This window comes from Myotis daubentonii, chromosome 10, assembly GCF_963259705.1.
Source record: "Myotis daubentonii chromosome 10, mMyoDau2.1, whole genome shotgun sequence".
NCBI classification, from domain to species: Eukaryota; Metazoa; Chordata; class Mammalia; order Chiroptera; family Vespertilionidae; genus Myotis; species Myotis daubentonii.
In genome coordinates, this window is record NC_081849.1 from 78,705,134 (window position 1) to 78,716,830 (window position 11,697).

At 61.0% G+C, this 11,697-nt stretch overlaps 1 protein-coding gene across 6 annotated transcripts; it reads right to left on the minus strand.

Moving 5' to 3' along the window:
- Positions 1 to 2,614: 2,614 nt before the first annotated feature.
- On the minus strand, positions 2,615 to 8,354 carry LOC132211158 (zinc finger and SCAN domain-containing protein 2). 6 transcript variants are annotated; one of them, XM_059655769.1, is made up of 4 exons: positions 8,197 to 8,354; positions 5,303 to 6,185; positions 5,068 to 5,192; positions 2,615 to 3,730 (listed from the first exon to the last, which is right to left on the minus strand). In XM_059655769.1, the coding sequence occupies exon 2, from the start codon at positions 6,155 to 6,157 to the stop codon at positions 5,549 to 5,551; it is 609 nt and encodes a 202-aa protein (XP_059511752.1). In that variant the 5' UTR covers positions 6,158 to 6,185; positions 8,197 to 8,354; the 3' UTR covers positions 2,615 to 3,730; positions 5,068 to 5,192; positions 5,303 to 5,548. The 6 variants fall into 6 exon arrangements, with proteins under 6 accessions (XP_059511752.1, XP_059511751.1, XP_059511749.1 ...); XM_059655768.1 differs by having other exon boundaries at positions 8,184 to 8,354; XM_059655766.1 differs by having other exon boundaries at positions 5,303 to 6,691; positions 8,184 to 8,354.
- Positions 8,355 to 11,697: the final 3,343 nt, after the last annotated feature.

The window sequence follows — 11,697 nt, forward strand, 5'->3', positions numbered from 1 at the left end:
CAGGAGGCAGCTGATCGATGTTTCTCATCGATGTTTCTAACTCTCTATCCCTCTTCCTTCCTCTCTGTAAAAAAATCAATAAAATATATTTTTTAAAATAAAATAAAATAAAAATGGTTATTATTCATCACAACCCCTAACATGCTGGTCTGAAGCATCTGCATTTGAAGTGCGTCCAGGTCCCCTAGTTGGAGACTATTAAGAATGCTGCTGGGTGTTGGTTTTACACGGGTTTAGCAGCGAGGGTGCAATGACCTTTCAGAAACAAGGAAGGTCTGTCCAAGGTGACTGCCGCTGCGGCTGGAAACTGCAGTGCTCCAGCCCAAAGGGGGAAACGTCCCGCTCCAGGGCCCAGGGCCTCTGCTCCAGAGTAGGGGCGCTCGCAGCTGTCCGAGGGAGCAAGGCTGGTGACAGGACCAGCGTGGGGAGCAGGGAGGGGTGCCATCCAGGGGGACCCAGCTGCACCGGGCCTGGCTGACATTTCCCGAGGCCTTGGACATGGCCCATCACTGGCCTACATGGTCTCTGCTTGTCACAACAAGTAGTCGGGTCTGCAGAAATTCCCACCTGGGGGGAACCTCAGAGGGCAGCCGGTCTGTGCCGCTTGTTTCACGATAGGAAAATGGGTCAAATGGTAAGGACCTTGGTCAAGCCCACACAGCCAGACTAGACCCCAGCCCTTGACCCCAAACTAGGTTCTGTGTCATCTCCAGTCAACAGTGGCCTCGGAGCAACTGGTGAGGGGCTGCCACAGGCACTTCGTCCACTTCCCTGAGAGCCTGCAGGTGACCAGCAGCACAGAACCTCCAAAAGGAGACTCTAGTCATGACCTCTTACCTGTGCAAGATGCTCTGAGCATGTGGTCCTCGGAGACACTGCGCGGGTCAGGCTCCCTGGAAGCAGAGCCTTCTGACTCCAGTGCTCTCATCAGCCACCTCTCAGGGACCGATGGGAATCACCTGAAGGAACTCAGCAGGTCTGGCCTCACTGTGGGCTGAGCGAGCAGTTGGGGCTACTTCCAGGGGCTCCTTCCAGGGGCTCCCATATCCATCACCCAACTCCAAGCAGCAGCCACTGTCTGCAGTAGACGGGGCGGCTCAGCTAAGTCATTGCTGTGCCTTTTGAGTTATGCTTCCTACAACCCTTGGACACCATGCTACCTTGAACATGACTCGGGAAACGATGGAGGTCGCTGGGGGGCACCGCTCTGCTCCCAGCTGAGACCCCAATGACCACTCCGCACACCAACTGATGCCAACAGAACATTTATTCCACTCGGTCAGCCCCTGTGGTGTCCGTGGCCTACAGAAATATCCAGCCTGGATGACCACTTAGGCACAGTCTTGAGAAGCCTGGGGCGGCGGGGGGAGGGGGAGTCCCTCCTGTCCCACTGCCTCAAGTAGGGATGGGGCCTGAGGCCTCCTATAGCCATTATTGCCCTGGAGGGCAGCCCACAACCCAATAAAATGCCCCCACTAATGAGTTCACGTGCCCTTCTCCTTTCACACCTCTCATCACCGGTCTCCAGCACTTGACCCAGTCAGCAAGTATGTGCTGAGTGTTGAGCCCAGCCCCGTGCCAGACCCTGCTGGGTTCAAGAAAAAATGGCATGACCTTGCCCTCAGGGAGCTCACAGTCTTGTTGGAGATTTAAGACACAGACATCGCACAAGCACATGCGCACGCAGGAAGCTGGAGTATAAGACTGCACACAGTACCTGAGGGTGAGTGGTGTGCTGACAGGCACAGTGCAGAGGAGGAGGGAATGTGAGCTGGGCAGTCAGGGAGGCTGGGCCTGGGGGAGAAGAGCGCTTAGTGGGACATTTCAGAGCAATTCCTGGGAAGCCAGAGGCAGGAAGGAGGAGCCAGTTATGGGGGGGGGGGGGAGCAGTTAACGAGCTGACAATCAGCAGGGAAGGGGTGAGTCTGTGAGGTTCCCTCCTTGTTGGCTGAGAATCAGAGCGAGTGGAGCTCCAGGAGCCGGGAGTGCCTGCTCTTTCTCTGATCCCCCCCAGAGTGGTTGGTTATCCCAGGACAAGGCACATGGTCGATGGGCCTCCTGACAGCCGTGACCAAACCCAGCCCAGCCCTGGAGCCCCCACCCCCACCCCCAAACCCAACACCTACGCGCCCTCATTGCTGGGCTGCGATCTAAATTCAGTGACTAAAGCCCTGGCCCCTGTGGCTCAGTGGTTAGAGCATTCGCCCATGCATCAAAGGGTTGTGGATTCAGTTCTCAGTCAAGGACACGTGTGGGAGGCAACTAATTGATGTGTCTCTCACATCCATGCTTCTCTCTCTCTCTCTCTCTCCCCTCCCCACCCCCCACTTCTACTCTCTCTGAAAAGCAATGGAAAAAATATCCTCAGTCAGGATTAATAAAAATAATAATAATGATAAATTCTGTGACTAAAGACCTCTCTCTACCCCCAAGGGTTTCCCTAAATATAACCAACTTCATGAAGTCTGGCTGCCATCAAACACCCACCAGCCCTGGTGGGTCCCGCCTTTTCTGATGGGCAGTTCATTGGAGGGGGGCCTGTAAGCTCGCTCCAGGCCACCTGCTCAGGTGTGAAGGTCCAGAAGTCTGGCCTGGCATCTCCCCTCCACCTGTTCTAGTGGCCGCTGGGGACACACAGAAGCTTCTCTGCCAGCCTCTCTCCTTGCCTGGAGCCGGCTGGTCCCGGGATGGAGACTGTGTCCTCCCCAGCCCTCCCCACCCCATGCCTGGCGGAGGCGGAGGCTGAGGCCGGGGCGTAGCTGCTGCACAAAGGGTTCTGCTTCACCCGGCGTCCACGAAGATCCAGCTTTCCCCATCGCCTTTATGGTGAGCTCAGAGCCCAGGCCAGGAGCCCAGGGCTGCACCAGCAGCCCGGTAGCCAGAGCCAGCAACCCTGACCCGGGGAAGGGCAAAGTCAGGCCGGGGAGCCAGCGACGTCTGCGGGAGGACTGAGGTTCCAGAGCCTGACGCGCTGTTTCTTAGGGCTGGAAGAATGGAGTGACGAACAGGGTCCCCTCCTCAGAAATTTTTATTCCTGAACAAGGGAAGGAGGACCGACAGGGGAGGGCGGAATGCTACTGTGTGGTGGACCCTCGGGGCCAGGGAGGGGCAGGGGGTGGGTTGGGTCCCGGGTTGAGGTTCCAGCCTGGAGTCCAGGAGCTCCTGGTGTTGCTGGTAGATTCGTGCATCTACGTGGGAATGTGTGGTTCCTGGGGAGACGGTTCATCGCTCTGTCAGCTTTTCCAAGGCCTCCATGCCCCCAAGTCTGGTAAGAACCTTCGCTGAAAGGCAGGTGAAGCCTGCAGCGTGGCTCACACCGGGAGGCCGTGCCTCTGGAGCCAGGACTGCTGCCAGTGTGCCGAGGCATCGGAGGCCAGCCACTTCCCACCTCTGGAGGGCCAGGCCCTGGGGGCAGAGAAGCCAGATCTCCCCACAGGCACGGCCCCCGCTGCCACACGAGCGTGGAGGTCCATGGTCAGGTGGCCAGGCAGCCAGGACGAGCTCTTCCCCAGCCACGGCTCCCAACAGGTGCAGGGAGTCTCTCACAGGGAACGGAACTGCCTCCAATTCTGGGCTCCACCGGTCCCCTCCGCTGTCACTGCAGGGCATGCCCCGAGGTAGGTCTTAGGGCACGTGTCCTCTGCCAGGGTGCAGTTCCCAGGGTCTCCATCCTGGTTCCTGTGCCCAGATGTGCCTTGCATACTGTCCAGAGGTCCTGCCCACTCCGCATCTGTTCACAGGGACAGAAAGTGCAGGGTCAGGGCTGAGGCCATGACACAGCCCTGCCCAGCCCCGCTCCGGGGGTAGGAGGGGGCAGGCAGCTGTGCCACCTGTACCGTCCACGGGCTCAAGGATCACTCATCCATTTACAAACAAGATGACTTGGCTTCAGGACATTTTGGTAACTGGTCCCAGACGCCCCAGGTCCGGTTTAATCTCTTAAGTGCCAGACCACACTGCCATAGCCACCTGAGGGTGGCAGGCAGAGGGCCAGGGTGCCCAGAGGAGCCACAAAGCTCTAGGGAAGGGCAGAGGGCAGAGCCAGGTCTCCAGCACCAAACGCCGCACTGGGCATGGAGCCAGGGCTCTGTGAGTGCAGGTCCCCTCCAAACCCCACTTCTTTCCTGCCAACCCGCCCTTGTGGATGCCATGTCCATACCACCCATTCATGCCCCTGCCCAGGCTCCTGCCACATGGCCGCGGGTCACATTCCTACATACTCGAAGCTCCATTTTCCTATCGGTAAGAGCCTCTCTAAGGGCGGTGGAGTAGAGATGAAGGGTCTTGGGGTCCAGAACCCGAAATAGGGCCCAGGCTTGCACTGCTGTCCCACTAAGGGATCTGGGGCAAGCTTGGACGAGCCTCAGTCTCCTCGTCTGCCAAATGGTCTCAGAGCACCCACTTGGACTCAGAGGCCCTGGGGCAAGTCCCAACTGCCCTTTCTCACTGCATGACCTTGGCCACGCCCCTTAGCGGGGGGGGGGGGCGGGGGGGGCCTCCTGTCCTCGGCTCTGAGGAGCCCAAGACCCTCCAGGCTCCCGCTCGTCCCACTTGGATCTGTGCTCACAGGGCCTCCAGTTCTTGAACTGCACATCTGAGGTCACTCCGATCTTTTTGGTGCCCCCCCTCCTCCCTGGCCACAGTCCTTTGCAGGGCAGATAGGAGCCCCCACTATCGCCCCCCACCCCCCAGTCCTCCTTCAACACTGCTCTCCCTAGGGCACCTCTATTCATCACCAGGACCCAATTCAAACCAACAAATGGCCGTGGGTGACACCAGTCACCACCACCCCACCCCACCCCCGACCCCCCACCACCAGCACCACCACCAGCACCTTATCGTCTGTCCCCTATGCTGGCCCTCATCACCCTGTGTGAGCACCAGGTGTGGCACCTCGGGGGACGAGGCCTGTGCCTGTGCCTCCTCTGGAGAGCCCAGCCCAGCCCAGCACGGTGCCCCGCACACGGGGGCATTCAAAAATGGTCCGGACCGGCGACGTCACCCGCTCTTCTCTGGTAATGGCCAGTACAACCCTCACAACAGCCCTCATTTTTAGCCCCAACTTACAGATGAGCAAACTGAGGCATGAAGTGAAATGACTTGGCAAGGACACCGGACAGTGCTGGGGCCAGGGGCTGTGCCTGGGGGCTGTGGACAGTGGCCCTCTCCAGGTTGCTTTCCACTCTGGCATTCTGGGAATGAAGATCTGGTAAGAAGCTGGTCACAGAGACCTCGGGCAGCCCAGTGTGCCGCCCCTGCCGCCCTGCACCCCGTCCCCACAAGCTCCGGCCTGGGGTCTCACCTGCGTGCTGTCGGCCTGGCCAGCCCGCGGAGGGAAACCAGCGCCGGGATGCGCAGCCAGCCCGAGGGTCCTGAGAGAGGAGCCAAAGGGGGCCGCAGAGCATGGTGGCGGCCCACTCCTCCAAGACCCCAGCCAGCCCTCCTCCTCTCCCAGGATCCCATCCAGGTGGGGATCCGCCGCCCAGGGCCACCTCCAGGGCCCAGGGAGCAGCTCGGGGGCAGGACACCGCGGCCGGCCCTGCGCGCCTCAGAGCACGCGGCCTAACTGGGCCGCCGCGCCCTCCAGGCCGTGGCCGTGGCTGCGCTGGTGGGCCTTGAGCGAGCCCTCGCGCGCGAAGCTCTTGCCGCAGCGGGCGCAGAAGTAGGGCCGCCGCTCCCCGAAGACGCCGGGGCGGCGCGGGTGCGGGGCGGGCAGGCGCGCGTGGGTGCGCTGGTGGTTGAGCAGGAAGCGCGGCTCGCGGAAGCGGCGGCCGCACTGCGCGCACTGGTGCGGCTTCTCGCCGCTGTGGATGCGCCGGTGCGTGAGCAGGTTCTGCTTGAGGCTGAAGCAGCGGCCGCACTCGGGGCAGGGGAAGGGCCGCTCGCCGGTGTGGGTGCGCTGGTGCACCTCCAGGTTGTGCTTGACGCTGAAGGCCTTGCCGCACTCGGGGCACACGAAGGCGGCCGCGCGGGCCCCGGCGTGCGCCTTCTGGTGCCGCACCAGGCTGGGCTGCTGCGAGAAGGTCTGGCCGCACAGGGGACAGCGGTGCGCCTGCTCCTCCGTGGGGTGGTGGATGACCAGGCCTCGCTCGTCCCCCAGACCCTCTTCCCTGTCCCCCGTGGGGGACCCGCCCCCCGGGGACGCCAACTCGGTCATGGGCACTTCCAGCTGTAATCACCAGCCCCTGGGGAGGCAGAAGCAGAGGGAGGAGTCAGGGGGGACCTGCGGGTCGGCCAGCCAGCCTCAGGAAGACCACTCCTCTGTCCTCGCGCCACGTGCAGCATCCGCCCCTTGGCAGTCTTGTGGAAGCCAGCGTGCCTCCGCTGCGTGCCCTTCGTTCTCCTCTACCCCTTCGTCACATCCCGCCCCTCCTTAGGCCCTTCTGGAGTGCCACCTCCTCCTGGAAGCCCTCCAGGAGCTCCACGGCCCAACCTTATGACCCTCACCCATCACCCTGCATACATGTCAGGCATGCCACCTTGTCTTCCCGCCTGTGAGCACCGTAAGGACCGAGCTGCCGCCTTTACTCCCAGCGCCAAGCGCTGTGCCTGCCGTACAAGGCACTGAGCAAACCCTGAGAGGTCAGGTTCAGGGGCTCCTCATATTTACTGCCAGCTGTCCTGCACCGGGATGTGTCTTCTCTCTCCAGCCCGCTTCTCAAGGAGAGGGTCGGGAAGGGGCATCCTCAGTCTGGAGGGAAGCGTAGGGGCTGGGTTAAGGATATTTCTTGCAAAGCTTAAAAGAAGAAACAAAACCAAACCCCTGAAGCTTGAAAGTAGCCTCGGTCAAACACTAAAGCAGCGGCCTTGTTTATAAAAATGAGGCTTGCCTGTGAGAGGCTTGTTTGCAAGTCACTGACCCAGCATGTGAGCTCCCAGGGCAGCTCCGCCTCATTCCTCTTGGCATCCCCACAGCAAAGCCCGCCCAGGCTGTGCAGCCCTCAGTACCCCACAAGCACCCCCAAGTGCGGCTCCGTGCACTCCCGCTGGTTCTTCTAAGGATCCTCTCCCCCAGGGCACCGTGCTCCTCTTCAATTGTTTCCCATTGTACAGCCCTGAGGAAAGGGCAGGGCTCACTGAACCCCAATTTACAGATGGAGAAACTGCGGCCCAGAGAGGTCAGCGTACTTGCCCAAGGTCACACAGCAAGGTGAGCCAGGACTAGGCCTTCATTTCCTGACTCCCTGTCGAAAGCTCTTCTCAATGTATTAGCTAGCTGCTCTCCTCAAAACACACACATCACAAGACCTACCCCATCATCCCAGCCACCACAGAGCCATGATACCCAAAGGGCCCTGTCTGCTGCCATCACCCCCGGCCTCAGAAAACCCTTGGCTCCTGCTTCTGCAAGCTCTGAGGCCTGCCTGCTCCAGAGCAGCTGACCTGGCCACTCCCCTGCCTTCCCCCACCCCCATCAGGGGACCTCCATGCAGGCCTCCCCCACACTTCAGATCCCACTGCTTACTGCCACCTCAGTGAGTCTGCAGAGTGGGGCTTCAAAGATCCCCCTTCGGTCTCCCCGAACCCCCGGGCCAGGATGGAACACACCCTCACCCTGAAGAAGGGGACCAGTACTACTTGAAATAGACCCACCCCACCCACAAGTGTTCCCCCAGGCGGCTGCATTGACATGGCAAAGGCAGATCATCACAGTCCCCTTGGCCAGTCTCAGCCAGGCCTGGTCCCTGGGCAGCCTGCCCACTTTCCTCAGTTATACCCCCAACCAAGACCCCGCTGGCTGAGAGGGTCCAAGGCCATGCCCCCATCCCACACTCACAGCCCAGGCTGCGCCCCCGTTCCTCCCGTCTCCAGCAGTGCCTTTCCTCTAGTCCGCGCTGCCCAACGCAAATACGGTAACTCCCGCAGCGACTCCCGCGCCCCTTCTCTCTCGCCTCCATAAAGATGGCCAGCTGCGCACACCGGGGTTCTTACCAAATAGCTGCATTAGTCAGAAGAGCTGACCCCACCCACCCGACCCCCAGCACAACCCTGCCAACTCCTGGGGCCACAGTGATCCTGGAGAAATATGGTAAACTCTGCGTCGCAACCCCACCCCTATGAAAATACGTAGGTCTCCCCCCACCCCGCCCCCGCAACCCATCCCACCCCGCTGCAAGCCCCGCTCCCTTAGGGAATGAATGCAACCCACCCGCACCCCCTCCCACGGCGCTCCCCGGAATCACCCTGGATAAATACGTAATTAAGTCGCAGCGCTCCCCGGTCCCAGAAAGGGCCTGCGCAGCTCCCAGCAAATACGGTAGTGCACCCGCAGTGACCCGCCCCCGGGGTCCGGCCCGGCCCCGGTAAATACGGTAATCTCCCCGCGGCCGCCGGCCGCCCGGGACTCACGTGGCGCCGCCTCCCGGGCCTGCGTCCCCGCCGCGCAGCAGCCGTCGCTGCCGCCGCACAGCAGCCCCGTGAGGCCGGGAGGTCTAACTCGCCCGCAGCCCGGCCGCGGACCCGGGAGGGCGGCGAGACCTGCGCCCGCCGCGGGGAGAGGGGCTGGGCTGGCGCGAGTTCCGGGCAGCGCACCCCTAGTCCCCAGGCCCTCCTGCCCCAGCCATTTCCCTTTCAGGGTTCCCGAGACCCCAATGTAGCAGTTAGCGCCTCATCCGGAGGCCAGGCTACCCTCGCCAGGCCCACAAACCTGCCCCAGAAGCCAGGGAAAGGGTCCGGGAAGCACATTTTTCCCTGCAGGAGAGAGAAGGGGGTGGGGGCGAATGCAGCCCTTGGCGGAGGCTGGGGCGGCGGGGGGGGGGGGGGGGGGGGCGAGCTGGGGGCAGACAGCAGTGGGAGGCGCAGTTGACAGCTTCGCCAAAGCCTGCGCTCCTGTGTGTCCGGGTTATGCCACTAGGATGGGGGGGGAGCATTGGAAGAAGCAATTACACCCCTGTGGTCCCGTCCTCCTCAGAAGTGAACCCAAAGAAAACTCATAAAAGCGGGGAAGCAGCTGGTGTGGACAGGGTTGGGCTGAATTCCCGTTTCCAACTGCCATTTCATAATAATTACTTATACAGGACTTGTCTCTTTACAGAGCCCTTTCCCATATATTACCAGGTGGGAGCCTGCTAATAACCATGCGCTGTCTAGGTTATTATCCCATTTTATAGATGGGAACATAAAATCAAGCTGAAGCAGCGTGGCTTCCCCACAGCTGAGGCCCACGGCTCTGAGTGGTAGATCTGTGGGAAGGCAGGCCTGCCACCCAGAAACAGAAACCTGGTGCGATGACTGGGACCAGAAGTCACAATGCCGTCCAGAGGGAGCAAATGCCTCCGAATTTGCATGTCACAGATAAAGGAGCTGAGCCAGGAAGGAACGTGATTTTTTAAAGCTAAAGGTTCTAGAGCAACGGTTCTCAACCTGTGGGTCGCAACCCCTTTGGGGGTCGAATGACCCTTTCACAGGAGTCGCCTAAGACCATCGGAAAACACATATATAATTACACTAGAGGCCCGGTGCACAAATTTGTGCACTGGCGAGGAGGTGGGGGGGTGTCCTTCAGCCCTACTTGTGCCCTCTCACAGTCTGGGACCCCTTGGGAGATAACCACCTGCTGGCTTAGGCCTGCTCCCCGGGTCGCGCACACGGCAGGGCCGATCCGGGGGCTGGGGCATCGCCCCGAGTCGGGTCGAACACGGGATGCCTGGATGGAGGCCGGGCGGGCAGGCCGATTCCTGCTGCACCGCCCAGCCACCCTGGGGCCGGTGGCACATGGACGCCCGCTGCCCCGGGTTGCAGATAGCAGGCCTGGATGGTGCCCTGCCTGTGGTATGCAAATTAGCCGCCATCTTTGTTGATGGTTAATTTGCATATCACACTGATTAGCCTATGGAAAGTGTAGCGAAGGTGTGGTCAATTACCATGTTTGTCTATTATTAGATAGGCTATTGTTTTGTGATTAATCACTATGCTTTAATTATGTTCAATTTGTAACAATGAAAATACATCCTGCATATCAGATATTTACATGACGATTCATAACAGTGGCAAAATGACAGTTATGGAGTAAATGTTGTGCCCAGATTTCAAAGTTCCCAAGACCTCCAGGGAGCCAGTCAGTCCGATGCAAAAGCAAAGAGTCATTTATTTTCAAACCTAGGTTTGGCTCCCCTGCCACACTCACCGATGCAACGGTAAGCTCCAGTGGCCGAGAGAGAGAGAGAGGCCTGATGGGACAGGGGGTTTTAAAGGGGGGTGGAGTGAGGGCAGGAGAGGGGACTGTGGGCCCCGCCGATTGGCCAGGCGCCAGTCGGTACAGGATGTGGTCATAGTGATGGCGTGCACTTCCCTTGATTATTATTGGTTAGTCCAGAGAAATCCTGGGTGTGGCTAGCAGCGGCTTCTTCCCTTGAGGAAGCACATGGCACCATCCCAAAATGGAGGACCCAAGGCAAGATGGAGAGCGCAGTCCCTGCCCGGCTCCTGCTGCTGCCGCTCGAACTCGCCACAAGGCAGGATGGCCCTCCCGCACAGCACCCGCAGCTGGCCTGCGGGCAGACTGGGACTCCAGCGTGTCTGGGCAGCACAGGCCCAGCAAACGGGGTGCGGCCGGTGGAGTGGCCCAGCTCTGGAGGAGCAGCATCCGCTCGGAGCAGGCCCGGCCCATGGGGCCGGCGCACTGCAGCATGGCGGCCTCCCCAAGCTAGGGCACGCGCTCCACTCCGCTGCCGCCGCTGCTGCACTGGGCCCGGTCCGGAGGGCAGCCCGCGCCGGGCTCCTGCTGTGGGCCGGGGAGCCAATGCCCCCCCATGGGGCCCGGCGGTCGGCCCACGCAGGCCCCGGTCCCCCCCGACCGGCCCGAGGGCCGCATGGACCCGCAGCCCCAGCGCGGGCAAGCGGGGAGCCCACCACGGGGGAAGGGAGGAAAGAGCAAGGCGGTGAGGCCTTCCGCTCCCATGACCTCCCCTGAGGTCGGTCGCCGCCAGGCCCCACCCCTCGGCCCGCCGCTGGCCACCACGCAGCCGGTCCGGACACTCGGACCCGCTCCGGGAGGCGGGCGCGGAGGGATCCCAGCGGCCAGACTCCTCCCCCCGCACCGCCCGGAGAGGCGGGCGGCGGCCTTTCAGTAGCAACGAAAATAATTTTGTGGTTGGGGGTCACCACAACATGAGGAGCTGTATTAAAGGGTGGCGGCATTAGGAAGGTTGAGAACCGCTGTTCTAGAGGGACATCGACTCACCTTTTTCTCCGTGGCCCCTCTGTAGCTGCCAGGTCCGGGAGCCGTTGGGATTCCGCAAGGCCAGGCAGTTGGGGTTCCGGAAGGCAGGGCTCTTCACAGCAGACAGAGATGTGGCTGGCCAGGTGGCACTCTCCCGGCTCACGAGGTCCCCCTGTGCCTCTGAGAGCCCCGGGAACTGAAGGGTTCCAGGTGGGGTCCACCCAGCAGTAAAATCAATCCCTGCTCCCAGCATCACAGCTTGCCACGTGGACTGTCTGTCCCCGAAGGTCCACCCGGGGCTCTCTCGCCTCTCAAAGCCTCATCCATGCTGCTCAGAGGCACCTACTGTGACAGATGGGACTTCGACATCCCAAGGAGATTGGTATTTCAAATAGAGGCAACAGGGAGAGAATTCTGGGAAACCCCAAGCAATGAATCCAGCAGGGAAGATGGCACCCAGGGCTAAGGGTAGAGTTCCCATGGCATTGACAACAGGATCCCTAACCACTGGTGACACCCCACACCCACCCTCTGCC

Coding starts and splice junctions, on each gene's coding strand:
- LOC132211158 (XM_059655769.1), bottom strand. CDS start 6,157: ATGACCGAGTTGGCGTCCCCGGGGGGCGGGTCCCCCACGGGGGACAGG.